We start from the raw sequence: 27,644 nt of genomic DNA, 5'->3' as shown, positions 1-27,644 counted from the left end.
TTGATCAGATAATATAATTGACTGCTCTGCAAGATAGTAAAGATCTAAAAGGTTATTGAAAAGCAGATCAGGCATTGTATAATTCATTGCCTCAAGGATGCAGCTAATTTGATTAAACCATTTACATATTGTCCATTTGCACAGTGATTCAAGAGCCCAGATCTATTAGCGATGGGATTCTACGCTTATTTCCCTATCTAGTTTTGAGCATGACCACTTTGTAACAGGCAGCCCACGAGATCCAATGGCCATGCGTATCAGTATCAGTAATGCTCTCGCTGAGATTTCACTAGACTTGTGTGCACAGATACAGTAAAAACAGGACCTAAGCGAACAGTGGGAATGCAAGAAGGATATGAATCCAGTTTGCTCTGCTGTCGCTAGGTTTGGTCAGAACACTGCTGGCAACACAAAGTGCTGAGCACTTATTCTCATCATTCACTGAACAGCGTTGTTTCCAAGACACACGGGAGACAAACTCTGGAGCAATTAGATGCCGTGTTTCCAGAGGCAATTTGTAAAATAAAACTGAGTGTTAAGGCAAATGCTTTTCTGGTGCTTGGCATCTACATGCCAAGAGACATCCAGCACTGCAGATGGCTCGGTGCTAAGCTGGAAGCATGGGAGAAGCATCCATTGAGGGCACCTCACTGAACTTTTGCACTTGATCACCACATAACCAGTCTCAATCCAGTTCTTCTTAGAAAAATTAAGTCTGATCTGACTTGCAAGGCTGTGACGTTAATGCAGAATTAGATTCCCATTTCAGTGACTGAATTCAGCTCTTTTTGCTAATCAGTTGCGATTGGAGCACGTGCAGTTCATTTAAGGCAGTCTGAAAGCAAGGAAAGTCAAGCAGGCAGCTCATTAAGTTCACGCTTCACTAAGAAGTCTGAATGTTCTGATTCATCCCTCCTTCCCCCCTCCTAGTCCTGCAAAAGCCAGCTTATGCTGAAGTTCTCCAATTATCTGCTTATCAAGCTAATTATTCTCCCTCTTTATTTACACAGGCCAAGCATTTGGTATGACAAACAAATTGAGCTGTACCTTTCGTAGCTTCCCGTAATCAATGAGCTCTGGACGATGTCTGTGAATTAAAGCGCAGAAACCAAGGCCATCTTTCCAACTGTGAGAGAAACAGAAGAGAGCAAAATGAGAAGGCTCAGCCAGGGAGAGACACGGTGATGGGCAGGAGCAGGAAGGAAGACACCAGGATGAATTATCACGGCTTAGTTTCTAGCTAGCAGTGTCTCTCTAAGAGCTGGAAAGGATTTCTTTCAAACCCTACTATAATCTGCTGCAATTAGGACTTGCCCTTTGCATTGTCACCTCCTTTATGCCAGCTCTCTGCTCTGAATGTCTACTATACTGGGGAGCATGTAAGAACAGGTAGAGAGCTTGAAAAAAGGCCGTAGAGAAAGGCAGACTGAGGAGGAGGAGAATGACTACTGATGGCTATAACCAGCACTATACAAGCCAATGCTTTGCCTCCCAGCCTAGTCTGGACTTTTGAGAAGAATTAGAACCAGAATTTCTCATTTCAATTAGTAAGATTGTTTCTTACAATTTACTGAACCTGAAGACTTCATCAACTAATCTGGGATGTGAGACACTGATCCCCTTGATTTTCTCAGAGGCATTTGTGCACTCAGATATAAGTCTTACGGCAAGTCTGTAGCAAGGTTCACTACAGCACTGATTGATGTGGACAGAACTTAAGCTCTCAAAAAAATGATTTACCTTTATATGATTCATCAGTTCTCCAAGATGTGCTGGCAAAAGCACTAGTACACAGAATCTTCACTAAACACCTGCCAGTTTAGAAATATAAAGAGCAGAACAAGAAAATCTCTCATCCTTTTCCAACTCTACTATACTAAAAAGTTTCTGATTAAATAACGGTTTAAGAGGGCCTTACTTCAAGGTTCTAAGGTAAAAGCAGTCTTGCTTAGCCTGTTACATATACGATGCTTTCAGAAGACTTCATACTCTAGAGTTTACAAAAGCAGCACTTGTAACTGGAATGAAGAATTGGATGTTGGTACTTGGATCTTCCTACAACCTCTGCTTTTAATTTCCTACGTGTCTCTTTGGACTTCTTTGTTACTAGATCTCTCAAAGAAATGCAGTTGCATCAGGAACATTGTTGAATGTAGCAAAAAGACATCTGAAAATAACACAGATGGTAAAGCTGAGTTCTTGCCTGTTCTCACCTGATATGGAAGTTTTGGATGTTTACATTTTTGTAGGGGGCTGTCTTCCTCTGACACCATAACAAAAGTCCTTCTTTAGCAGATGTCTCTAAAGAAAGAGAAAATGCACACTAATCAGTCCATTTTCTCAGAAAGCAAGAGTTGCAGAAACATATGCTAGATAAGACCAACTTCTCTTTAGGAGAGACAGCACTGAATCACATTTTATTTAACTTCATTTGTCAGAAAATTCCTTGATGAAGAGTCTACTGGAATAGTGTTGCTATTGTTATTTTCTTAATGAGGTTCTGTAATAAAGAAATGGTGTTTTGAGATTAGATTTGTAAAACTTGTAAAAGAAAGGTCAATTTTCAGTGCAAGTCCTTGCATCAGCATGCAAGAATAACAACAGATTCCATCATCAAAGTTGACTTTCCTGTTTAGCCATCTTTTTGAGCTTCTCTAAATTATCTTTCAAGAAGAGAAGCTGAAAAACTCTTCTCAGCATATCTGAGCCTGGTCACAAATGTCAATGAGACCACAATGGCAGCTCCCTGGGATCTCCCAATGACATATGTACAAGCACATTCTGAGCCTTTTAAGTGGCAAAGCCATGTGGCAATCCCAGGTTTTTGTTGATTATCTGTCGTTGGGAAGAATGGAAGAATTCAGATTTACCTTCAACTGAGATATCCTGAATGGCAAAACGAAGGATGATGGTCCAGATCATTCCAAGAGTCATTTTAACATTACCATCCACAATTTCTAGGAGGGGAAAAAAAAGAAAAAAAGAAAAAGGAGAGAATTAAGAAATAGAAGGCATCAAGTTGCAAATGTAAAAGTAAAATGGTACAATGGAAGCACTGGGAAACCTTCCCCTTTGCAGAAGTGAAAACCAGAATTCCAGCTATATTTGTTCTTCTCTGCCTCCCCAGATACTGATGGTGCAGCACAGTCTTGTGCAGTAGTACTCACTAATTACATTGGCTTTCCTGCATTTATTAGTGAAAAACAGCCACTGACAGAGAAATAAGGACCAATCTATAGCAGTATATTTCACCTGAAGAGTTGGTTTTGTAGCGTGAACAAAATAAAACCAAGAAATGAATTTTTATTTCAAACAAACCTAAATGGTCCAGATCCTGTGTAGCACCTCTTTCAGACATGTAATTGCCAAAAGTCTCAAACGAGCACTTCTCAAAATAAATGCATCATGCTTGAAGAGAAAGCAAAGACTCATGCTGATCAGAGTATATTATAAACTAAGATGTCAAGCAAATTGTGTTTTATTGTTCACTGGACTCTGCAATGTAACTCATTCAGGGTCAACAAGCCTGAAGGCTTTAGAAAGCAACTGCTTGCACATGTGAGGTATAAAGGGATAAAGGATAAAGGTTCTAGAGAAGGTGCTGGGTGGATGTTGACCCAGAAAGGGATTTATACTGCATGCAGATGAGCACCAAGCAGCCCAGATTGCAAGCAGCTGCAGCTGGGTCTCAAGAGCTGATCCTCAGAAACTCTGTGCAGATGATATTTATTCAGATTATAAAATTTACACTCTTCCGGCTTTTTCAAATGGTGAAAATAACTTATCTATCTTCTCCTAGCCATTCTCTGGTAGTTTCCTGAAGAGCAGGTGGATGTTTCACAAGCAACTAGCTGTTTACAAAGGTGTATTCAGTAAGAAAAGGGTTAGAATTAACCTACTGTTTGAGCTAGAATAAAGCAAGTCCTAATAACGTAGCCAGAGACGTTTGTAGTACTGTACACACCTCTGTGCACTGCTTCCATTAAGCAGAAACACATCATGTGCATTTGACATTTGAAATTTTCTAGTTAAGTTGCCTTGTGATTTTGTGATGCCTGTGCTGCAATTTCCAGTGTAAACTGGAAGGATAATTTCTGCTGCGCTTTGATATACTTCTGCATTAGGGATTTACAAGTTTCAAGGATATAAAACTAAACATGCTAGCTTGTACTACTCCAGCACACCTCTGTGTTCATTTGTTCTTGCACTTACAGCTTGGTGTGGCATTGGTTTGCTCAGTATGAACTGGCCAACAAACTTCACTGCAGTACGAAAGAACCACAGTTATTTCTGGAATGAAAAACTGTTTACTTGTTGATAAATTTTCTAAAAAATGACTTTTTTACAGGTATTTTGGGGCCAGGGACTTGTATTCAGGACCAATTTAAGAACATATCAGCGATGGTGAATATATTCAGTCCTGTACTTTTTGCATTCTCAATCCCTCCCATGAAGCACCACAATCAACATTACAAAAAATCCTTACCATTGCTAAAAATACCTGAGTTAGCACAGCTAAAATATAAAAGAAAGCATCCATGTTTTCACCTTGTCTTGCTGAAGTGTGGAGATGTAAAAACGAATAAACAAACAAATAAAAAAGAATACTTGTAAAAACCACAGCCATTGGCAGGAGGACCCTAGAGTCTATTTGAGATCTGAAAATAAATTTATCTTTTTCTTTTAATGGACTAGATTAAAATCTGATGGCAACACTTGAATGCTGAAAATGGTTTACGAACATTAATGTATCAATCAGTGAGCTGGAACAGGTAATTGATATTACTGTTCCATGTATTTTAATTGGAAATAAAGGTCAAGACACTTCATAAAACCAGATGGTGTTAAGTTGCCAGTGTGGCATTAGAACTCAGCACTATGTTCTGGTCATGTTCTCAAATTCCCATTTTTATAAAGTTAGTTGTAGAGTTAAGGTGGAAAGTACCCCTTCTCCTTCAGTCCTCTTCTTTGCAAAATTCATTTCAAAAGAAAGATGTCTGCTCCCTGCTCCCATGTCATTTTCTCCCTTGGCACTTTACCAAATCAAAGCTGCTCTGGAAGAAGCCCAAAGTATTTCCACCATTTCATCTCTACAGATCACTTTGTTTTTTTCTTGACAAATAGAAAACTCACCATCTACCAAGCAGATGGTACCATGCAAGTATGATTAGTGAGTGATCCATCCTGGGTTGCAGTTTTAACCTACCACATTATCCTAAGTCCTTGTCTTCCTTTTCATCTTTAATCTTTTTTTTTTCTTCTTCTTTTAAATAGAGTTGACATAATTGTGATTCTTTGTTAGAAGCAGGCAAGCATTTCTCATTTCCAGACCTAAAAAACTTCTCCCAGCAACCTGGTTACAAAATATAACCAGCTTGTTCAGAAAGAGCCATGTGCTCTTTGGCCCTGACTCATTCAGTTTCCCATCCTTGTATTTGTCAATGACAACCTATTTTTCCTGAGGATTCCTTCAATACCCTTTGGCTGGTGCCAGTCTCCTCCTAATACAATGAATACAAGAAGCAAAAGTGAAAAACAGGTTTGCACGGAGCCACCTTCTTCCTGGTGATGACGAGAAAGAAATTCCACAGAAACTGTTAAAATGTTGAACTTAACACTACAGAGTTGGAACAGTTTATTGCTTATTTAATTGAAGATATTCTCTTTGTTCCCTCTGATGTAAGCAACACTCAGTTAACATGAGAGTAGTTCAACTATGCCATTAAAAAGCTAATAGACAGAATCTTCTGCTTGACTGCTTTCTAAGCACTCTTCCTATGTAAAACAAATATTCACTCCTTAGGAAAAGACTGGCTTGCTACATAGATGTGACTTATAAAATGCCACTTCAAATCCATGAATTCATTTTGAAAAATACAAAAAGGACCAGGCTTACTTTTCTACTGCTGGCCTGAACAGTTAGAATAATGCCACAGAAACTGATAACCCCAACTGTAGCTAAAACTGAATTGTCCATAAGAGCACAGCACGTGGCTACCCCACTGAACAAAGGACTTGCAGAGGATCAACTATGGGCAGAACAGTGTTGGGATTTCAGAATTAAAGATATGCCACTAGGGATGGTCCAGCCAGATTCCTGATGGAAGTGTGCCTTTCAGCTCCCTAACTGTGAGTGGGCAGGAGATGGGGGCAAATACAAAGCTATGTTTCAATCACTGACATGGAGAGACCTTATTTTTCCTTTCTTTCCACTGCCAGATGTATGCTTGCTCTGCCCAGTTGTTCAGGAAGTGTTTTGCTCAGCTGAGATTTCTGCAATTGTTAAAGTCTTTATGTTTTATTTCTCCTTTCACTTATGCAGGTGAGAAAAGGGATCAGCAGTTATCTCTATGTTGAAGCTATGTCTGCATAAGAAACCAGTAACTTTCTGTGCAGATTAGAGGTGTAATTAAAACAGTCGCAAGGTCAAAGACTTAACCTATTCAATCTGGTAAATCCTTCGAGCATTTGATCCTAGTATGGAATTGATTACAGCAAAAGATACCTCTTGAGATATCAGATGAAAAAGAGATCTAAAAGCAGATGAAGAAACATTTGAGAGCTGCACCATTGAGGCTTGACCATTCCCTGATCCTGGTTTACACAGATCTGTTGTACACCACAACTGCTGTAAAAAGCAGCCCTTAAGCCTCAATGCTTATTCTGTTTGCTTAGTTCACTTTCCACTTAATGTGGACATGGAACATGTCCCACACACATGCTGTGTGTAAGAAACCATCTTCTACTCTGGTTCTCGTCCACTAGGACAAAGCTGCAAAGCTTGGCTTGTAAGCAGCATAGAGGGATCTTCAAATGCAAGAGAAATACCATGGAAATTTTTTCTCTGGCTTTAACTCTGGTTAACCATGGTTTTGCAAGGCTTAAGTTGACACAATAGTCTCCCAATGGAATTCTTTCTTTCTCGTGCTTATGTTTTAACTACAAAAAGAGAAAAAAGAAAAGGAGAGGAAAAACAGAACATAGATGGCCAATGCCATTTATCTAGTGTATACAGAGAAGTCTGGCTGGGCTGCAGACCTTTCACACAAAATTGCTGTCTGACAGATGGAGCAAGTGCCAAGGTGAAGAGTGTGCTGGCCTAGCCAGAACCCTCATGCTGCCACAAGACACTAGTTTTCCCTTAGGGAAGAAAACTTCCTAGACCAGTCCTGCCTGCCCGAGGCATTTCAGCTCATTTTCTTGGCACAACGTTACGACTGCCTCATCGACTTTTACTTTCTACTTTGCTACTGTGCGATGTCTTCTTAAGGCCTGAATATTATACCTTAGCATTCATGCTCAAGGAAGGCTTATAATTCCTTCAGCGGGTGGAGCTACTGCCATTCTGTTCAAAGCAAAAATCCATTTTCACAGCTGATGTGTAATTTACCAGGTACGCAGCACTTGGATGGAGCGGGAAGAAGCCCTGCTGCAGGCTTATGCCTCCTGCTGACACAGCCAGAGCGGACTGGGCTTAGCTCAGGAGCAAAGGCAGGTACTGGGCTGGGGCCCTCTCTGGGATCATGCCTGCACAGCTTGAGCTTGCATCAAAATGCTCTGTATAAACACCAAAACTTAACATCAGTCCAAATTTCAGTGCTGTCAAAAGCCAATTCATCAAGGTGATCTATTAAAAGCCAGACCTTTTGGGGGGTATAAGGAAACCCGTATTTGGTTCACCTCACATTTGCATGGTTGCCTGGGCACCAGGACAAAAGAGAGGCAGGAAGGTTTGGCAGAGCAGATGGGATCACAATTTAGACTAAACTAAATCATGGTGGCTATCACAGAACTGCACCTCAGAGCCTATTTCTGAACAGGATAACTGCTATGAGTCAGTACTGAGTAATGAGGCCCTGGAGATCATTGGTCACAGAGTCTTTTACTTGTAAGTGATTTGTAAGTGCTGGAAGGGTAGTCATAGCTGATTCAGGAGAAGAAAAATCCAGGGGAAGTAGAGGAAAAAGGCCAACTAGTGACAGGGAAACCAGAACCAGAAAAGAAAGAAAAAGGCATCAGAGCAGTGCAGATAGGTTTTACACGTGCTCTAGGCTCCCAGAAGGATACAAATGTCTGTTCAAGATCCAGATGACAGCTATCTTCTCTTAAGGCGGGAAACCTACATCTTCATGTCCAATTTCTAGTTAAAAAGGAATGTCATACTGATATGGAATACTGAATCAAGACACTGGACACATCTTGTAAGGGCACAAAATAACAGTACTTGTGGTTCTGTGCCTACATAAACAGTACTCAGGGAAAGCAACACCCTAATTTGCTGTTGTGGGAAAAGGTGAGAAAACTGAAAGGAAGTTCTGCATGCAAGTTATACCAAATTATTTCTCTCTTACATTCATCTCTTAAATGCCAGACACTGTAAAAAAGCATCTCTGCAAATTATTCTGAAGCATTTGTAACATTACATTACATTAACAGGATTAATGGAGTAAGGTAAACATAAACACCTCCCAGAGCTGAGGTATTCTGCCTGATCTCATACAGAACTAGTGGACCACAGATGACCTCAGGAGTGTGCCCAAGAGGCCAGATCTCAGGACAACATCCCAACATTGCTCTGACCTCCTGGACTATAAACAGACAGATCTCGGCCTGTAGTCCTGCAACTCTGACAGAAGATGAGTGCTCATCCAGAACTGTACTATGGGCTCATTTCCTGGCTGTCAAGAGTTTCCATGGAGAAACCATGCATTTCCATCTGTAAGATGGAGATAACAAACCCCCTCATTTTCCATGGTCACTGTGAAGGCAAACCTAGAAATACCACAGAAGCAGAGTGTCTCCACAGCAACAGTGACAAAAGGAGTCCAAAGGCAGAACTCAGACAAAGGTCTAGAGCAAAGGAAAATGAGTGTCATAAAAACACAGTCCAGGTAAGATTACTAATTGCTAAGGTTTATAGAAGTCAGAGCAAACTGTCTTACCAGCCCACAAGCCTATCTGAGTCTTGCAGTGTATCTGCAAACACCTGTCATCTTTGCCAGAAAGACAAAAATCTTGCACAATTCCGTGCTGCACAATCAATCTGCAAGTTTATTCTGAGGGCATCTCCAGTGCTGCCCATAATGACCTCTGCACAATGGTACACAGGCTTCCAGCCATAGCACTCACATTTCTAGAATGCAGAAGAAGCCTGGACACGCTAACAGCTGAAGTTTCTGGGATCCTTTACGTGTGCTGGTGATTGGCCTTAGCTTTGACCTATGAGAAGCCCTACAGCAAAAGGAGATCTTTCCCAGCAGCTTTACAACAAGCTAAGTATGAGCAGCTGCTCTATTTCAATTGAGAAAAAAACATCCTGATGAAAGCTGTTTTCCGTGAGTCGTGAGAACCAGGAGAAAAGAAGGAGAAAAATGACCAATAAAGGCCAGGAGGGAATTAAGTTTTGCAGCCTGTTGCGACCTACCAAAGATCCAACATGTCCCTTTTCTACTACCATAGTTTTTTTTACAAGAACATGGTAGAGCATAGAGCTGTCTGGGCACAGCTTGGACCCACACAAATCAGCTGGTTTCTTTACCTTCTGCTCCAATTGATACTAGTTTGACTCCTTTGCTGGCAATGAAATCCAAAGCCTTGTTCACGTTGGATATTTTGTGCACTCGCATTTTGCCTCTTTCAGGCTTAGCCAAACGTTCACCTAAGAAGAAAAGAGAAAAAAAAATATTAGAAAATAAATCTGAAGCCTTTCCTCTCTTATGGATGTTTTCCCATCCTGGTGGCAACTACTGCTCAGAAGGGCACAGGGTAGACTTCCCTGCATCTTTTTTTTACACTTACTGCTAAGTACCCCCAGGAAGAAGCAGATTCCAGATAATTTCATAATTGAGGACTTGTCAACACTAGATCCTTTCCACTGTAGGTTTGTGTCAGAGGTGTCAAAGTGTTTATAGAAATCTTTCAAAACCACACTGAGCCCAGCATTGAAAAATTAACCTCTGCACCATTAACCACAGATAATGGTGCCTGGAAAGGAAGTTAACTTCTCCTTCCCATGAAGACAAGTGAGCAGCTCATCTCCAGTGTTTACAACATGCAATTTACAAATCAAATCTCTTTTCCTCAGAATTCCCTACTGTCAAATACTAGGATGAGCTTAAACCTCGCTTTCTTTTCCCCAGCCAGGATACAGACCTTGTATCTCTCTAGTCTTTGCACCAAGTGGTCACAACTGCACCTACTAGGAAATAAAAGTCAGTTCTGCAGTGAGCAGCTTTATAAGGATCATCACCTCTATTCCTTTTCACTAAATGCATTCAGTGTATTTCTAACTCTTTGTCATGCTTTCGTACACAACAGTATGCATTTTAAATGCTTATAATGAGGCAGAGAGGGAAGCAGCATAGCTCTGTGATAACGGAGAGAGTCTCAAAGCACCAGATCTTTACTGGAACTATGCTGGAAAACTTGGAAAAGCACTTTCTTGACCTTGTTTATTTAAAAGAGTTGCATGAAATGAAGTTGTGTCCTTCTTGATTGGCTGCCTGCAACTGCTCTCATGGCCTGCTTTTGCTCATGCTAACCTAATACTGAGGGTAAGCAAATTAAAGCACAGACAAGTGGGCTTTGCAGTGGAATCTCTACTGGAAATATAGACAGGAAATCAGGAGGCACATATATGTGGCCCACATAACCAGAAATTAAACAAAGCAGCTCAGGTTTCAGGTCAAAGCTCCAGAATACAACAAACACAAACAAAATGCAAGGTTTTGCATTCTGAAAAAGAAGGTATGTAATAATTAAAAAGAGATCAAATGGGCAAGTTCGGGCAAGTAATGACTTGGATCCAATTCCAAGAGCCTCCTGCTATATCCCGAGCGTGAATATTTAAATCAACATGAGCTGACTCAAAAGCTTTTTTGGAGGCTTACGGGTGAGAAATAAAAGCATTTTTTGAGCTCTTTTTTTTTCATATTAAAGTGGATGGCTTGTTTCCTAACAAAGGAGGGAAGAAACTACAAGGGGGAAAAACAAATTATCACCACAGCCATGTCCTCGAAAAGAAAGAAGTCTGGAAAAGAAAATCCTTTATTACTGTAGGCTAGTGTCAGCTTAAGGATAAAACCAGATTCACTTTCAAAATGACATAATTTAAGTAAAAAGATGTATTTACAATACTAGCTCCTTCTTAGGATTAAAAAAATCTCCTTCACTTTAATGGACCATCAAGTACATGTCATGGTGAGTTGCTTTCTTTTTCCATCTGGATAATGCCAGTCATTGTAAACTGAAGTGCAAGCACTTTTTGTGACAGCTTCATAATGTCATTTTTACAAATGTAGTTTCAGAAAAGACTTAAGCTGATTTATACTGCCAAACGTCAACAAATGATTTGAGTCAGCTAAAAAAAATGACTGTTTTCTTTAACTGATGTGACTGCAAAACAGAAAAATGAAGGAGGTTGGGTTTCAGCTGCAACAGCAAGCTGATCCCATTCACCTCGTGGCTGCATAATGTGCATTGTCCACAAAGGGAGGGTACCAACTTACTCAGCCTGGGGCTGGGGAAGGCAAAATCTCTCCTTCTAACCACATCAGGGTCCAAGAGAAGCCAGCACTATTAGCAAAACTGCAGTGTCCCTCTCCGAAACAGCGCAGTAGCATATTTGTCTTAGAATAATTTTTGATCAACTTAGAAAGTCCCCAAACCCAAAGACTATTACCCTCAGTCCTGAACTTTATTACAAATTTAGATTTTCAAAGCAAAGCTTCATATGGTTCCATGCCATGCAGTATTAATGAAGTAGACCGTTAAAAACGGAAGCCTGCTAGAAATATGTTCTACTTTCAGCTGTTTGCATTACTGCTCTATTTCTTAATACTTCTCTTAGCTCAGACAATGGAAATGGCCTACTCACTTCCATTCTCCAGCTCTCATGTATTAGCCCCAAGGCTGTTTATTAAAGCCAAATAATGCAAGGAAGTGTTGGCATACACGTTGTTTACAGCAAATTTTTTTAGGAAAACTTTCAGTTAGTCCTCCCTTCTGTTTGGTAGAAAAAAAAAAGCCTTATGATTTTATTTTAAAGTAGTAAACACAGGCTCAGCCTTTTCGAGTCTCATGGTATTTTTAAAATGGCTTTGTCAGGGAAAGGAAACACACACAGTGAAAAATGAAAGTGTATCACACCATGCAATTTCTGTGGGGCCCACCTGTTACTTCCTACCACAAGCCAACAGGACGGGATCAGCACTGCTCCCCCTCGCTTACCTCCAGGCTCACTGCTGAGGAGCAGGTAGCACTTGGCCCTGTGCAGCTCTTGGCCAGCCCGGCTCCATGCTCCCATGGCTGAAGCCTCCTCTAGCTGTTGCTCTGCCCATGGCTAAGCTGGCTTAGAGAAAAGAAGTAGTGCAGCAATCCCACCCCTGCCAAATTCCTGTCAGCAGCTCCACAGTTCTTCAAAACAAGGGAAAAGGAAGGTGTGTGGAGAGCCAAGAGTTGAGGGAAAAGCCAGAACCTGAACTAGAGGGCTAAGAGTATTCCAGAGCCTCTCCCATTTGGCAGGCCATCAGCAGGAGCCATGGCAGGAGCATGCAGGCAAGCCCTCGCCAACAGGGAAGGCATGAGGAAGGGACTCATTCCCCTCAGGCAGCTCCCCAGGTGCTGCTGCTTCCCAAGATAAAGGTCAGACGTACGGCCAGCTGCTGCAAAGAGGCTCCAGGAGAAGAGTAGGAAGGATGCTCTGTAGCCTGAGGCCTACAGCAGCTCCCCACACCTTTGCCCGCTGGTTACACTTGTGAGTGGGCTCCCATCAGGACAGCAGCACTGGAGGGGTGTGAGATGAGGAGAGGATATTAAGCTGTGTGAGGCATGAGATCTACTGTATCATCAGCCAGCCTGCTGTACTCATCCACCATCCTCCATTCATGTTCCCTTTCCCTATCTTCCTTCTCAGCAATCAGAACCAAAGCCATTAGGGCCCAACTGCCCCAGCTTCCTGGTTGCAGCCCCTCCTCAGGAAAGGACTAGTTCAGCAAAAAAAATAAGCACAAAAAAGTAGGACTCTGCCTGCTAGCTTCTCACAGACACTGCAGAAGCAATGCTCTGAACTTTGATCCCCCCAATCTACTGGCACAGGCAAAAGCTCAAAGGTATTGTTTTATATCCATAAATTCTCAAGAGTATTATACATTGACAGCATCTTTGCAAGAGATGGAAAAGGTTAGGAAAAGAGGGGCAGCAGAGGGAAGCTAGTCTGAGTGCCTCTCTCATGGCAATTTTACTGCAAAACATACCAAGAAGCTCAGGGGTGCAAGTCATAGGGTCGCTCTTACTGACTGAAAGCCACCAGGAGAAAGTCTGTGAGCATACAGCCCCAGTTTCACACTCTTATCCCCCATGACGCCTCCCACAGTACTTTAAGGTATTTATTTCATCAGTACATCAATAAGAATTATTGCTTATACAAAATAATCCTTGTTCAGGGAGATATCTGTCAAATAGTGGGACATTTGTGATAGGGAGTTAAAACAAATCTGACCTAATTTGGTCACTGTTTTTATTTCAGATAGTTTTCTGGGATTTTGTTTTGCATTAGGTTTTTTTTTTCTTTTTTCTTTTTTCTTTCCTGAAGGCCTGAGCACTAAGCTCAGATTGAAACTAGAATGGAAAAACTTCAGTCACAGCTGAAACTGAATGACACAGAAGATTTACTGGTCTGACTTTCCTCTTTCAACAACTTCCATCCTATTCCCACTATCATGTGGCTTTGGTATGATTTGCCAGTGTAGCATTCCCACACTCTTTCCAGAGCTGCTTCATCAGCTCTGCCAAGGAGTGAGAGACGTTGCCTGAGCCTTCATAAGAGACTTTGCATTCCTGGCGAGTGGAGGAAAGCCAGAGAGGCAGAAGCAGGAATGCAATGGGCAGCCTGCACAGGCCATGAGGCTTGGAACACATTCCAAAAGCACATTCATGGTCACTGCTGGACACAAGATATTCGTTAGAGAGAATTTGTTCTGAATCAGAAAGCAGCTGTTCTAGTTCCAGCAAAATCTACAGCATTAGAGCCCTTGCTGTGCCTGTTCTACAAGAAAAGGGGAAGACAGATTTCAGAACAGAGATGCTAAGGACACTTGAGAGCACCACACACAACCTCTCTCACCTGAAATGACTTCCAGAAGTAACATGAGTTTAAGACCATCCCTGAAATCTTCCTCTATGTTCTCAATCTGTGTCCCAGCCTTGCGGAGGTGAGAATTACACCATGCTGTAAATGTCTAAAACACAGGAAAGAAGAAAAAAAAAAAGAGCAGTCAGTAATCTTCCCAGAAGCCAAACAGCAGTTCAGTACTGAAGAAGTGCTGCTAGGGGTACTGTGATACAGAATGAAACACAAGTTAGATTATCATCTTTTTCCGTCTTGCAGAGCACAAGTGTTAGTACATATATACCCAAAGGAGTTGCAGAGTGCTCTTAGACAAAAGAAGTCTGATAGATGTGGTCACTTCATACCTCCAGGGTGCTTGATTTTCTGGAAGGGCCTCTAAAGCTTGTGGTTGGTTTACATCACACTGAAACTTCTAAGGTATGCTAAAGGCTCACATTATTAGGGACTCCAGAGGTGTTAAATGACACGTTAACATAATATGAAGGAAAAAGGAAAACAATATTCCAGATCTCTTTGTCTCTAGGTTGGTGCATTAAAAACAATGATTTTTTTTTTCCTGTCAGCTGTCTCCAGTCTATTCCAATTCCAAAGGCTGCAACTTCGGAGGGGCACTGAGCAGCAGAGAACTCAACTATACAAACCAAATCCCAGTAGCGTCGGTCCTGCTGCTGCTGTTCCCATAACCCACTGCTGAGCAGAGCCTCTCTCCTGCCTGCCCCCTGCAGCTGCAACAACTGCTTACATGGAGAAGCAAATGCTTTCTGAACCACCCATCTCAAAAGAAGCACAGGTCCTCCAAAGGCTAACAGTAAGCATTACCTATGCTACTGTCTAGCAGAGCCCCAAATCCTCAGTGCTTGACTGCCTCTGGCAGAAGGATCACAGTCACTGCATAATCAGTGATATGATGCAGGACCACGGCAGTAATGTGTTTGAAGTGGAGCAGGGCCTGAAGTCCAAATTACAACACAGTCAGTGGCTTTTTGACCAGATAACACCCTTTTGGGAAATGCCTTCTGACCTCAAGTGGTCAGAATAAGAGAATCTCTCATATGAGAGAAATGAACTTTGCCACAAGTGATGACAGCACACATTTTCTGTGGATGTGCTCTGTCAGCATTTGTTCTGAGCAATGGGCACATGGACACTGCCCAGGGACAAGACAAGCTCGTCAATTATAAGATCCAAGACTGGGTTTAAATTTGTAAGTGGCATGAGAATAGAAGTTATCTCAAAAGAGCAAAAGCAAGTCTGAAAGAGAAAAGCTAGTGCTATCATTGGACAGTCAAATATAAAACACTCTCAGTGTGGCATACCCTCAACCAGAGGAATGAAAGAGCCCAGATTGGAGATGCAGGAGTTTGAAACAAAAGAACAAGGGCGGACAAGTCTAAGTACTGATGAATGAGGTTCACAGTATTTGTACAGGACACCAAGCAAACCTTTTTCTTTGTACAGATGAATAACCCTTCAATCACTCCTTAAACGGAAGGGTGAGTTACTCAAAATTTAAGCAGCTCCAGAATCTGAGTCCTACCGCAGAAAAGAAGGTCTTCTCTCTCTCTCTTAAGAAGTGCTTCCAGAGCCAACTCAACTCACTGACCCAGTGAAGAACTGCTTTCTTTCCCCAATATGCCAAGTCTCCTGCTGAGCTAGTGTATGGAATAGTCTGGTGAGACTTTGCAAGAGGAAATTGGGCAAAAATGGAGGATAGAGCAGACCACAGCACTCATGCCAACTTAGGCTGTTGCACAACCGCAACAGGAAGGACCCTGTTGACACTGAAGCACGGCACACCAAAAATTCAGGAATGCTTCACCACTGCTAATACCATGTGCTGGAATTCAAAATAAAGACCACCCCAAATGGCAAAGAGCATCAAGGCTTTTCTTTTTCTTCTAGAAGCTGGGCTTCCTGTGTTAACCTGCTTGCATTCATGCTTACACCACTGCAAATAGTGTAGAGCAGAATGTTTCCTAGGAAGAAGCATGACTTAGCAGCTGCTGGGCTTTACATTGTTGTGTTCTGGCCTTGCTCTCTGCTGAGGCTCTGGGACAAGGCAGGAAAACAGTGCAGCTGTAAATATTTTCATGGCAACAGCTCTTTGGATGGGTAACATGTATTGTGAAAGTCTGGGATCTCCATTTTCAAGTTGGTCTGGTTTCCTTCCAGATTTGGAAGTTTCAAAAAAGAGTAAGTCATTAAGTACCTTTTATTGCTTTTTATTGTTATTCCCCTGAGAAATAGAAGCGTGGTTTGTTTGTTGTTATCAGAACAAGAGTGGCTTTACTTGTAAATAGACTCTGCATCCCAAAGTACATCCTTTCGGTACTACTTTCTTCATTCTACCACCTGCACTGTCTTACATGATAAGAGGATCATTTACTTGGCTCACGTTTGCAGCTAGGCTCCTTCACTCCTCCAGAGGGGCAAATGAGAGCATAGATGTTTTCAAACGCTCTACCAAATAGAGTATCAAAATATGAGAGCAAGTTATGTCAGGAAAGTCATGGATGCCCATACACCTCCCCTTCAGTTGTGAAAGCAGAAAGAGGAAGATACCTAGTTAGTGACTGGCCCTACTTCACAACACAAATTTGTGTTGAAGCGAAAAGGAAGATTAAGATCTACTTCACAGGCCCCCAGACTGCACTTTTATTTCTTGTATGACCCCCCTGAAGACAGTTTTCTTATGTATCAGCCTAAAGCAGATCAGAAATCTCTGCTCTAAATCATGGATAAACCCAGCATAACTAGGCCTCTTTTTGCACATTTTGAAGAAAGGGGTGACAGGGTCTATGTTGCCAAGAAACACATTAAAACCAAACCACAGACCTTCTAAACTTTACATGCTTATAAAGTTTGGCATGATGACCACATAACTAAGATGACTTTTACTGGTGCAAGAGTCTCTTGAACCTTGGTGGAAAAACTGAGAGCCAGCCCCCTAACTGTACTGCTGGAGCCACCTCCACCACTTCATGTGGTACCCTTCAGGTCATATGTAAACTCCCTAACACCACAAACAGTACACCAATATATGGAAACAGCAAGAAACAGCAGCTCTACGTGGATGCATTAGGCCATTTTACAAGCAAGTCTGATTACGAATGCTTTTAGTAAGAATCGGCATTTATAGCTATGGGATTCACAGAGTACTCTTTGCAGACCAACCCTCAGCAACATCTGTCAAAACAGAGTAAGCAGGAGACTGCTTTACACTACATCTGCTGCACACACTGCTCAGGAATAAAATATCTTCTTATTTCCAAGTAGTAGATTGGAAGGAAATGTGACAGACAGCAGAAAGAAGGCTGAAGAAATGTGCTAGAAAAGTTGGATGGGGGAGTAGGAGAAAGAAGAGCTGAAATTTCTGGTGTCCGCTGAGTCTTGCAATCCTGGCAGTCTTGTTTGGAGTCATTTTTACTGACTTGGCTTCATGCAACTGCACAAGATCCTTTTTGTTATTCTGGGAAACTTACTGAAACCACCCACTCGCCCCATCCATCTCCTAGCACCAGATCCCCTCCTCCCCACACCCTTAGTCACAGTGGCAGCCATCGGCTGAGCTGCTGAGCCCCTGTGCTGCCTGTCTTCAGGAGCGAGGGCAGAACTGCAGTGCCGAGCACAGGCATGGCCTCTGTAGCCGTGAAGTCACACCACTGCACTAAGCATCAGACATTTTCCTCACTGTCTGCAGGTGCAGAAGCTTGGAATTATCTTCATGCTTACCTCTGGTTCTCTGTCCCGAGAAAAAGAAAACAAATACTCTATTAATCTTGTGATTTAGGAAAATTTCACAGAAATGGAAAACTACTTTTACCAAATAACAGCATGAGAAGATGCTGCCATGTAGATTTTCTTCATGTGAATCTCTCTCCATACATTTTCTATGGTAACCTTAGCAGAGGTGCAGACAGAGCTGTTTTCTTGGCCCCTGGATCTTTCCATAGACTGGACACAGCAGATCCCCCTGAAGCTTTGTTTCTTGTTCAGTGCTCACAATGAAGGAATGCCCTAGAAAGAAGTATGTGTGCACATATGCACTTATCATTGCTGCTCTCTGCCTCCCCTTGCTCCCATCTATAGCTACAATTTGTACCTTTCTGGTATCTGAGTGGCTCACACAATATTCCTGCAACTTGGGAAAGCAAGACAGCAAGCCAGCATTTTAAGTTCAGAGACAGCTTTTGCTGAGAGTAGCTATAGTGAGCTCTTTGCTGCAAGTAAACAGCCATAAGGCACTTCAGCCTCAGAGCAATTTTAGCAATGTAAATGTCAAAGCTACCACAACCACATAAATGACAGTGAAAAAATAACAAATGGACAGTTTTATCTCTGTGTGGCTGTGACAGTGACATTCCAGCTTTATCTGACCTTTCCAGATGCTCTTCACTTCTCTCCTTGCTAAATCCCTCTTCCGTGCAGTCCGTGGATGAGTGTAAACTTCCCAACACAGCCAAGAGCCTGTTGTTTTTGAATGGCAACCCCAGAGAAGCTATAATTGATCTTAAGCGGTGAGTGCTGTTTGCCTCCCCTCTGACAGCAATGAGATTTGGCTTAGGCAACCAAAGAAAGAATTTGTTGGAGCACTGCTTCACTGGCACGCCAGAACCATGCTCCAAGTGAGGCAGAGCTCAGCCACCAGCAGATCCTACTTCCTTGTACTTATGCTGGGGGATGAGTTTTAGGCAAGTATTTCAAACCAGTTCTGTTGATGCAACGTGCCCACAAAGCTCTGGCTCCTGTGAATGGGGAAATGGTGCTACTGGCACGCAAACAGTAACCAAGGAGCACACTTTTACACTACTGCATGTGTACCTGCATAGCAAGGTCTTGAACAGGCTGTAAGCTGCGAGCACAGGTCTAGGCTTTCCTCTAGTGTTGCAAGGGAAATGACAGAAAGATTCCCTTTTGGAACACTAGAAAGAAAAGGAGGATACTCACACAATACATCATGCACAGCTGGAAAACAAAATCAATTCAACCAGCTGCAAGTGCTTTTCCTCTGATGGCCTGCATCCAGACAAGCACACCTGGGCTTCCGCAGGCACAGCCGCAGCGGTGTTTGCTGCCTGGTCTGAAGGCAGCATCACTGCAGTGCCTACCCAGCATGGCACCATATAGGACAGTGCCACTCAGACAAAGCCGCTTGTTCTTGCAATGCATTCTACATGCTGCAAGGGATTTCATTTGAATGAAATTATCTGGAACAAGGATTGAGGCACTCACCCAATAACGGCTAACAGTTTTTTAAGAGCGGGCAGAAAACTGCTGCACACGAGGTTTCTTTAAGCCCTGGAATTACTACTAAGCACTTCCAGCTGCTCTACAATGGGCTTCCTTCCACCCTGGTAGCCTGGGAGCTGAACACACCACATTGAAGAAGATCCTAGCCTACAACACCTCAGCCTCTATTTCCTCCTCGACCAGACAGATGAGAGAGCTCATGAATGGGAACTGTTTGGATTGAGGGGTCAGGAAACAAATCCCAACTTCCCAGCCCAAGGTCCCCAGTGCTTAGCACCAACCCATCACTAACATTAACCCCAGAGCATCACACGGTTTCTCTCTCATGGTGCTTCTGGTGCTCCTTTCTTCTAGCCACCCTTTCACACCTAAGGAACTACTGGTGGTCTCCCCATGGCCTTAGGTACACCAAAACCACTGTCTGTGATCTGCCAGCAGAGAAGCTCTAGGGATTGGAGATGTTCTACACAAACCTCATTGCAACTCTGGGTAGTTCCCAAAGGGCTTCTTGTTTTCAAATCTGAATCTTTTCTTTGGCCATACTATCCAATTTTGTCTTCCAACCTTAAACATAGCCTTGGCTTCTCTGCACATTACTCTACATTTAATGCCACCCAAAAACTCCTGAAAGAAGAATGGCATTTGATAAATCGTTTCAGCATTAACTCTGAGTCAATTCTTCAGGTGATTTAAAGAGCCTGGTTTGTGTTCAAGGATTCCACTGTCAGAAGCTGACCTACAGAATTACAGATCTGATGGTCAATGAGACTAATGCTCATTGAGACAACAGAGAACTTTACTTTCCAATGGAGTTAGCCCATTTTCTTAGGAAAAAAAATGGGTATTCAGAAAAAAATCCTTACAGAACCACAGCCTTATTTCACCACCTCCACAAAAGGAATTTAGTACCACGTGCATCAGGGATAATGTCCTGTTTTGGTCTAATTGCAGCTGTTGAGTTCCAAGTGTGGATGAAAGACAAAATGCAGCTCACACTGCTCCTGAAGTACTACATACTGAAAAGGGGAGGTGTCATTACATTGTACAGAACACTACTAGCACCTAAAGAACCATTTGGTGACTGCCTCAGGAATTACTTGCATCTTCCAACTCCAGGGAACAGTCCCTAAACTTGGAAGGATAAAACTCAGTCACTTCTTTGAAGCTCGCACCACTTGAGCAGTTTCCCAAAACCCAACTCTGCAGCTCGGGATGAGAACAACATTAGGGCAGGAGGAGCCCAGTCCTGACTGCATCCACATGAGCCAGGCTAGATTCCCACCACCAAATCTCTCCTTGTCCAGAAGACCTAGGAACAGGAGCACAGGGAAAACAAAACCCTCCTGACAATCAATCCATTCTTTTGGGACATGGCAGTGAATCAGCAAATCACTTACAAGAAGCTTAAGAAAATAGTCAGTGTGGGAGTTTTTCATTTACACTCAGGCAAATGGAGCAGAGTCTTTCTTCCTTCCCATGGAAGAAAGGAAGAAAAAAAAAAAAAGAACAAACCACAAACAGAGCACCTACCATGCTGGCTTTCCTCTGGCATGGTATTAACTGCCCTCGAGTCAGAGCAATCCTTTTATTAGCTAAGAACAGGCTGAAGTGATGAGGGCAGAGATCTCAATCTAGTGCACTTCCCTTCCATCACAGGGTAAATATTTGTTCTTCTCTACATTCGTTCCTTCAGAGCCTTTAACTCCACTTCTGTACGGAGCCGCACCATTTCAGGCATTTGTTTCTGCCATTTGAAAGCTCCTGGACATTAAATCAATGACTCAGTTGGCATTTCAGAGCAGTAAAGCACAAGCACTCTTTATCCCAGGGTTACCAGGGAGCACAAATACCTAGGAAGTTACAAGAATTCTTCAGACATGCAAAAACCATGCAGAAACCAGCACGATGAGATCAACTAGCCAGTAGTATGGTCTTTTACAGTTACAGATGAAGCTCAGACTAGCAAGTCTCTTCATTATGTTCTTCTGTCTCCTAAGACATGAGCTCATAAATGTCAACTCGCTTCAAGATCTCTCATAACAAAAATTAAACAGAGCTGGTCTCTGCACTTTATATGCTGAGCTTCCCAAATCCTTTATAGCATTTGGGGTATAAACCGAAAGAAATCATTTTACTGAGCACTGGGATGCAACTATTTGTGGACTGGAAAGTGGCAGCAAACCACTGCAAACAAGGCTGTTCAGCCCAGAGAGGCTGAACTGCAGCCACCCGGCACAGAGCTGGGCCAGAGCACTGGGATGAACACATGCCTGAGCAGCTTTACACGCGATGGCAGGCCTGCACTGTAAATCTCACCACACAAAGTTTCTCAAGTACTTTACTCTGGCCCTACATTGATTTCAGTGGGTGGGGTGTCACTCAGGCTAGGGGAAAAGCAAAGGGTTATAATAAGTTTCTACGAAGACCAAAAAGCCAGCAGTGCAGGGAGCTGAATCTGGCTGAGAGCTGAGCTACCAACCAAAAGAAAAGAGCTGTCAGGGCTTGCTTCACACCTGTGGCATGAGGAAACACACTGTTAGCATGAAGAGGCATCTCTCTCCGGGGCAGTCCGTGTGTACACTGGCTTATGGCAATTTCTGACTTGGGGCTTTAGGAAGGCCTCGTGCAGCCCAGGCTCAGACCATGGGACTGCCCCATGCTGCCAGTCGGCCCACTGCTGCCCAGAACGGCTGCTCGGTGGAAGGGCTCCCACGTGTTCCCTTTTCTGAGTCTCTTCCTTGGCTGTTTACTTTGTTGATGAAAGGGAAGGCAGGAAGAGGAATTCACAGCTTCATCTATCCAGACTTTCTAAATACAGAGCTAAGTAAATAGGAGGGATAATTGAAACAACGTAATGTATTTGCCCACTGCTCTGTACAGATGCTGCAAAATTAGCACAGGCAGCTGGCTTTTGGTCTGCAGAATGTCAGTGACTGCTGCATTGGAGGGAAGAAACTTGAAACTCTGGTTTTCTAACTGGTGGTGGTGAGCATCCTAGCTAAAGAAATCTACATCATTTCCAGTGAGAAATGGACTCCAAAGAGATGTCTGATGTGAAGCCTGAGCTCCCTGATGAAGAGTAAGGAATCAGAAATGATACCTGTATACCCAGAGCTCCCAATGGCACATATTTTGGCTTCAATCCCTATCACTAGTGATCCAAACATCTGGCTAAAATGTATGGCAAAAAATTGACCAAGACTAGTGCCCATCTGAGTCTTCCGCTTCCACATCTTTCAACAGTGCCATCCACACAGACACCGTCACCTTTGCTTCAACTTGTCCTCTTGGTCATCACCTCTCTGCCTGACAAAAGGTGCTGTCATTGTGGGGTCTCACCTCATTCACAGCTGTGAAACACAGTTGCCAGCTCCAGAGGATTCTCCTTTCGAAAAGACATCCGCAGTTGTTCTCTTTTTGAAAAAAGTCTGCACTCACTTCAGATGGGATTACTGAAAACCTAAAAAAATTGCTCCCGAGTCAAGATGACACTGATGCACCCATACCACCATGGGCAGAGACCTTCCTGTGCTCAGGGATACAAAGACTGGTAGTGAAAAGCTGTTTGTGCTCCAAAGCACTTTCTGTGTAAGACTCAGATATAAGAGCAGACACAGCACAACTCAGCACGAGACAACATCAGCCGGGGTGCTTGGCAGAGGGCTCAGCACACCCACAACCTACCGCTCATCAAGCTCTTTGCCAGGATCATGACAAAAAGAGATTTAATCCAAAGAAGACAGTGAGCTAAATTACACCATTCCCAACTGTCCTTCTGTGAAAAGAGCCACAAATAATTAACGTATCTATAATCACAAGCTATGTAACTGCATCTGAAGAGCAGGCTCCTATACAAGACCCTGGGACTGATTTCCCCACAGTGGTTATGTTTTGATGCTTCCACCTTGCTCAAAAGCTACAACCTCCTGCCACAATGCAATTTACTCTCATTGGTCCATGTCATTGGTGCTGGCAGCCTAACTGGAAGGGAAAAAACAAAACTGCAAAACTGTGACTGTTTCTATCAAGTTCCTTCTCAGTGAGAGGCAAGGCAAACAAGAGGCGATAAAATGTTTGCAAGAAGGTGTAATGAGCAGGCTGCAGCAGATAGTACCTGGTTCCAGGCTGATAGATGTGAGAGAACCCAGCACAGACAACCGAGAATGGGGAGGCAACACAGAGCCAAGTAAGCAAAGACAGGCACCTCAGGTTTATTGAGGTGAAGAAAGAAGAGCTACAGGAGAGATGTGAACCGAAGAACATGACTGTAAGTGATGGGTTATGAGAATTATCTGCTGCGTCTGTTTGGATGAGTGTGAGTGTGACTGGATTACTTCATCGAGATTGGGAAGAGGATGCTGCAGCTATTTAGACATAATATAACTGCAAGCCCATGTGGGAGTTTTAATGGAGATCCATCAGTCGTTCTGGAGGGAAATGAAATGTCAGGCCAGAGAAGGGAAGGTTTTAACTGATCTGGGTGTAGATTAGATTTTAGATATTTACATAGAGACACTACAAAAAAAAAGTCTCATTTCTATCTCCCCGAGTTTTAAATGTCTTTTAAAAAGAAAAATGCAAAACTGAGCACTGAGGACTCTGGGCTGGAACCCCCACTTTCCACCCTGAGGAACTGAACAATGGGCAATTTAAACTCCAACAGACTCTGTGAACAGGAGGATTTGCTCCTTTGCACACCCCTAAGTAGATGAGCTCTATCATTTGCATACACACAGAGGCAGCAACTGCCACTTCTTACAGCTGTTACCTCTAAGAATCAAGATGGTGCTGAGTCCCACACCTCTTCGTGCACAAGGAGCAAGTCCTTACTGGGGTTCGCTCAACCCACAGGCCTCCAGCAGCATACACACAGGACAATCGAAGCCTCAATGAACTACTGGGAGCCAACCTTGGGCACGTCCCCTCACAGGCTGCAACTCCTAGGTTAGTGCCCGCATTTGCACAGCTGTAGGTTCTAGAGTGTTTGTCTGTGTTATGTATTTAAGTCACAACTGAAACAGCCAAGAACAAGACAAATCCAAACATATGAGCGTCTGTGTACTCTACATTCTGGGAAGAGGTATTTATTAAGGTAATGGTCATGTTCAAATTTGAATTGCATCGTGACTTAATTGGATACCAAAAGCGCTAAAGTTTCTGTGGGTGGTAAGATTATGAAGACGGTCTTTTCTGGGATCTTAAGACACATTCCCTGTTGAGGCATGAATGTCATCTAAGAGCATGGATAAAACAGGATTTAAACTGTCTACACTAGCTGTAAGTAGCAAGCTGCTCCTCAGCGAGCATCACAGAGCAAGGAGTGGTCTAATTAGTCTTCATGGGCCCTAGGGCTTCTGCATGACAGCACAAGTTTCTACCACCTTCCCCCTGCACACAATGCAGGCACTGGGATCTTGTATCCTCATGGAGCACACACACCCTGGATGTGCCGAGGTGTGCTTTCAGACATGCATCAAGCCCCTGCGGGTACACGTGGACATCACCATACAAACTGGTATAGAGGTACCTGGGTACCTGAGACCACAAAGAGCACTGAGGGAAGTCAGGCTGAGCCAGCACTGTGTGAAGCAGCAGCTGTACCAGAATACACAGCAGGAACAGGAACTGCGGTGGAGCAAGGAGGCAGGGGAGGTCAGGCCAGGTCTTCTCAGCACGTGTGCTCAGACCAGGATGGAGAGCTTAAAGCAGGAGCATGAAAAAAAGGAAGCGAAGATTAAAAACTATGATAGGGGAATAATTACAGCAGGAGCTTTGTTCCAGGCTGCTCCTGGTTCAGTGGTTCTGTGTTTCAGACATACTGAGACAGCAGCAACTGTATCAATTGATGGAGGCAGGGCTGGCTTCCCCAGCACAACACCTGGCTGAGGCCAGCAGAGCATTTGTCCTCCACTTCCCTCAGGATGCTCTGTGCTCAGTCTCATGCTTCTTTGCCTTCCCTACAGCTGCCAGGACTCCAGCCTGGGAAGCAAAGCAGGAGATAACTTGGCTTTAAAGGGATGCATCTCTTTTAGTTTTCTTGAACTGATGACCAAAATCTTTTTTTTTTATTTTTTAAATAAATTCTGACTAATTATTTTGTTTGTCTCAAAGCTGTTTGTGTAGTTTATCAAAGAAGGAAGATTCTTTAAAAGAAATCAGACGTTGAATTTATATCAAGGATTAAAAGAGAAGGAGAACCATTGAAGGATTTTTTTTTAATGCTCTGATGTTTTATTCAAGCTGAACCATTAACAAATGCATTTTCAGTTCTTGGTAGCACAGTAGCTCTGAGCTATTAGAAAACCACACATCATTATTCTTCCTAAGTTTCTACTATAGTTTTACAGTCTGGTTTTTTTTCAAAACTTTTATGAAAAAGTTGAAAAGGAAATGATGTTTAAAGACACATACAGCAGGACCATTTCAGCAGTTGTCCTAGCTGAGACCTAGAAGTGCAAAACAAACCTCCTGCATCTGGCCCAAGGGCTACCAAGGAGAACCTTTACACTGACACCAAGGGTTGAACCAGGCCCTGCTCTGCAGAGCAAGGGCAGAACAACAAACGTGGGGACTCCAGCCCAGCCCAAAGGAGCCAGGACTTATTTAAATGCTGACAGGCACAACACTTTACTAACAGGAAGAATTGGATCTATCTTTTTAAACCAAGCAACGTGATTTTCACTTTCCTGATGACAGGAAAACCTATGGGAACACAGGGGAAAACACATTGCAGAAAGAACTGGAAGCCAAACACAGCTACCTGCCAGTTCAGCCCCTCAGGAACCATTTGCTGCTTCTGCTTTTCCACCTCAAAGCGCCAGAAGCCTCAAACAGCATTCTCCAGGGAACAAAGGAAGAGAGGAGGGGAAAGGAAGAAGGGCGGCTCCAGCAAACAGAGCTCCCTTCAGCCTGTGAGGACTTGGGGTGTCCTCAGACCAGGATCTTCTACAAACATGATCCTCAGTTGCCCCCACAGAAAGTGCAAGAAGCCCAAACGTGGTAGTGGTGCCTGCTGCACTCTGCTGGGCATTAACTCAGCGAGCAGGGCCCAGCACCAGCCCGGCTACCCTGCAGACCAGAGCAGCAGCAGTGCTGGTGGCAAGGGATGGGGAGTGATTTACACCCTAACCACGACACGTTCACATTCCTGCATTTGCTCACTTCTAGGAGATGAGGGCAAGGAGCTCACCACAAGAGCACACAGATGATGTAAACTGGATGCTGAATGCCAGCGCACATTTTTCTTCCCTGTGCACCACACATCCCAGAGCCTTGCCATTTATAGGAAAGGCCGTGGGTACAAAAGGTGCATTCTTCAACAGGCCACAGGAGGAGGCATCGTACTGGGTACAAAATGCTAGCAGTTTATAAAACTCTGTGCTCCAGGTTAAGGGATGAAAAAAAAATAAATAAATAAATAAATCACATTTTCTTACTCTAAGGAGGAGTTTTCAGGAGGCCAGAACACTGGAAGAGAAGAGAGATCTTTGAGAAAAATCAAGTATTTCCAGCAAGAAAAATGAGCCTCAGAGATAAAGTCTTAACTATTTTTAATCAGCCTAGGCTAGAAGAGCATTAAGAGGATTCCTGCTAGCCATGCTGAATCTCTCAAGGTGCTATGCATTAAGGCAAATATTACTTGGGAAAGAGAGAAGGATGGGAAGACGACAAACCCATGGCATTCAGTAAAATCCTTCTCAGAACCACAAGTTAAAGTGAACTTAGTTAAGCACTTCTGTATCACCTTGAAATCATTAGGATTGTTTCTTCCTTTCTGTAGCTCCACTTAATCTCTAACTACATTCCTCACTATGTTCCAACTAAACTAAATAGTGCTGCCATCCAATGTCAGCGCAGCTCTGATAATTTGAGATATTGGCTAGAATTAATCAGAAACATTTTTCATGCTGTACAGAAAAAAAAGCCTGTTTTCAGCAAAGGTGCAGGTAAGAGGAATAGTTTCTCATGAGCTGCAGAATGTTGCTTTGGTAGTAGTAGCCCTGGCACATTGTGCTCCCACTTTCTTTCACTACACAGGAACTCTTGCTTAGAGGCTTCTTCCACCAAGGACAATGGTATGCAGTACAAGTCTGGCAACTGTACTTTGTGGGAGACTCAATTGGCTTGGAAACCACTCCACAAGTACATCTGAACTACTTAGGTGCACACCTGGATGCATTTTGTAGCAGGGCAAGGAAACTGGCCAAAATATTTGGGATTTCCAGAACCTGGCTTTTGAAAACAAACAAACAAAAACTAAGGGTTG

At 43.1% G+C, this 27,644-nt stretch overlaps 1 protein-coding gene across 3 annotated transcripts in view; it reads right to left on the bottom strand.

Annotated features, from left to right (window-relative positions):
* Nucleotides 1–14,258, bottom strand: part of ACTN1 (actinin alpha 1) — a 44,952-nt gene extending 30,694 nt beyond the window's left edge. For all 3 annotated transcript variants that reach the window (XM_031553571.1, XM_010711536.3, XM_031553572.1), the window contains exons 1-5: nt 14,123–14,258; nt 9,539–9,658; nt 2,871–2,957; nt 2,214–2,301; nt 1,048–1,126 (exon numbers count right to left, since the gene is read on the bottom strand). In XM_031553571.1, coding sequence (XP_031409431.1) covers nt 1,048–1,126; nt 2,214–2,301; nt 2,871–2,957; nt 9,539–9,658; nt 14,123–14,147 — 399 coding nt within the window. In that variant the 5' untranslated portion in view covers nt 14,148–14,258. The remainder of the gene's footprint in view (nt 1–1,047; nt 1,127–2,213; nt 2,302–2,870; nt 2,958–9,538; nt 9,659–14,122) is intronic.
* Between the last annotated feature and the right edge of the window lie 13,386 nt (nt 14,259–27,644).

The sequence above is a fragment of the Meleagris gallopavo genome, chromosome 5, assembly GCF_000146605.3.
Source record: "Meleagris gallopavo isolate NT-WF06-2002-E0010 breed Aviagen turkey brand Nicholas breeding stock chromosome 5, Turkey_5.1, whole genome shotgun sequence".
In the NCBI taxonomy this organism is placed as follows: Eukaryota; Metazoa; Chordata; class Aves; order Galliformes; family Phasianidae; genus Meleagris; species Meleagris gallopavo.
This window is presented reverse-complemented; position numbering and strand designations above follow the sequence as displayed.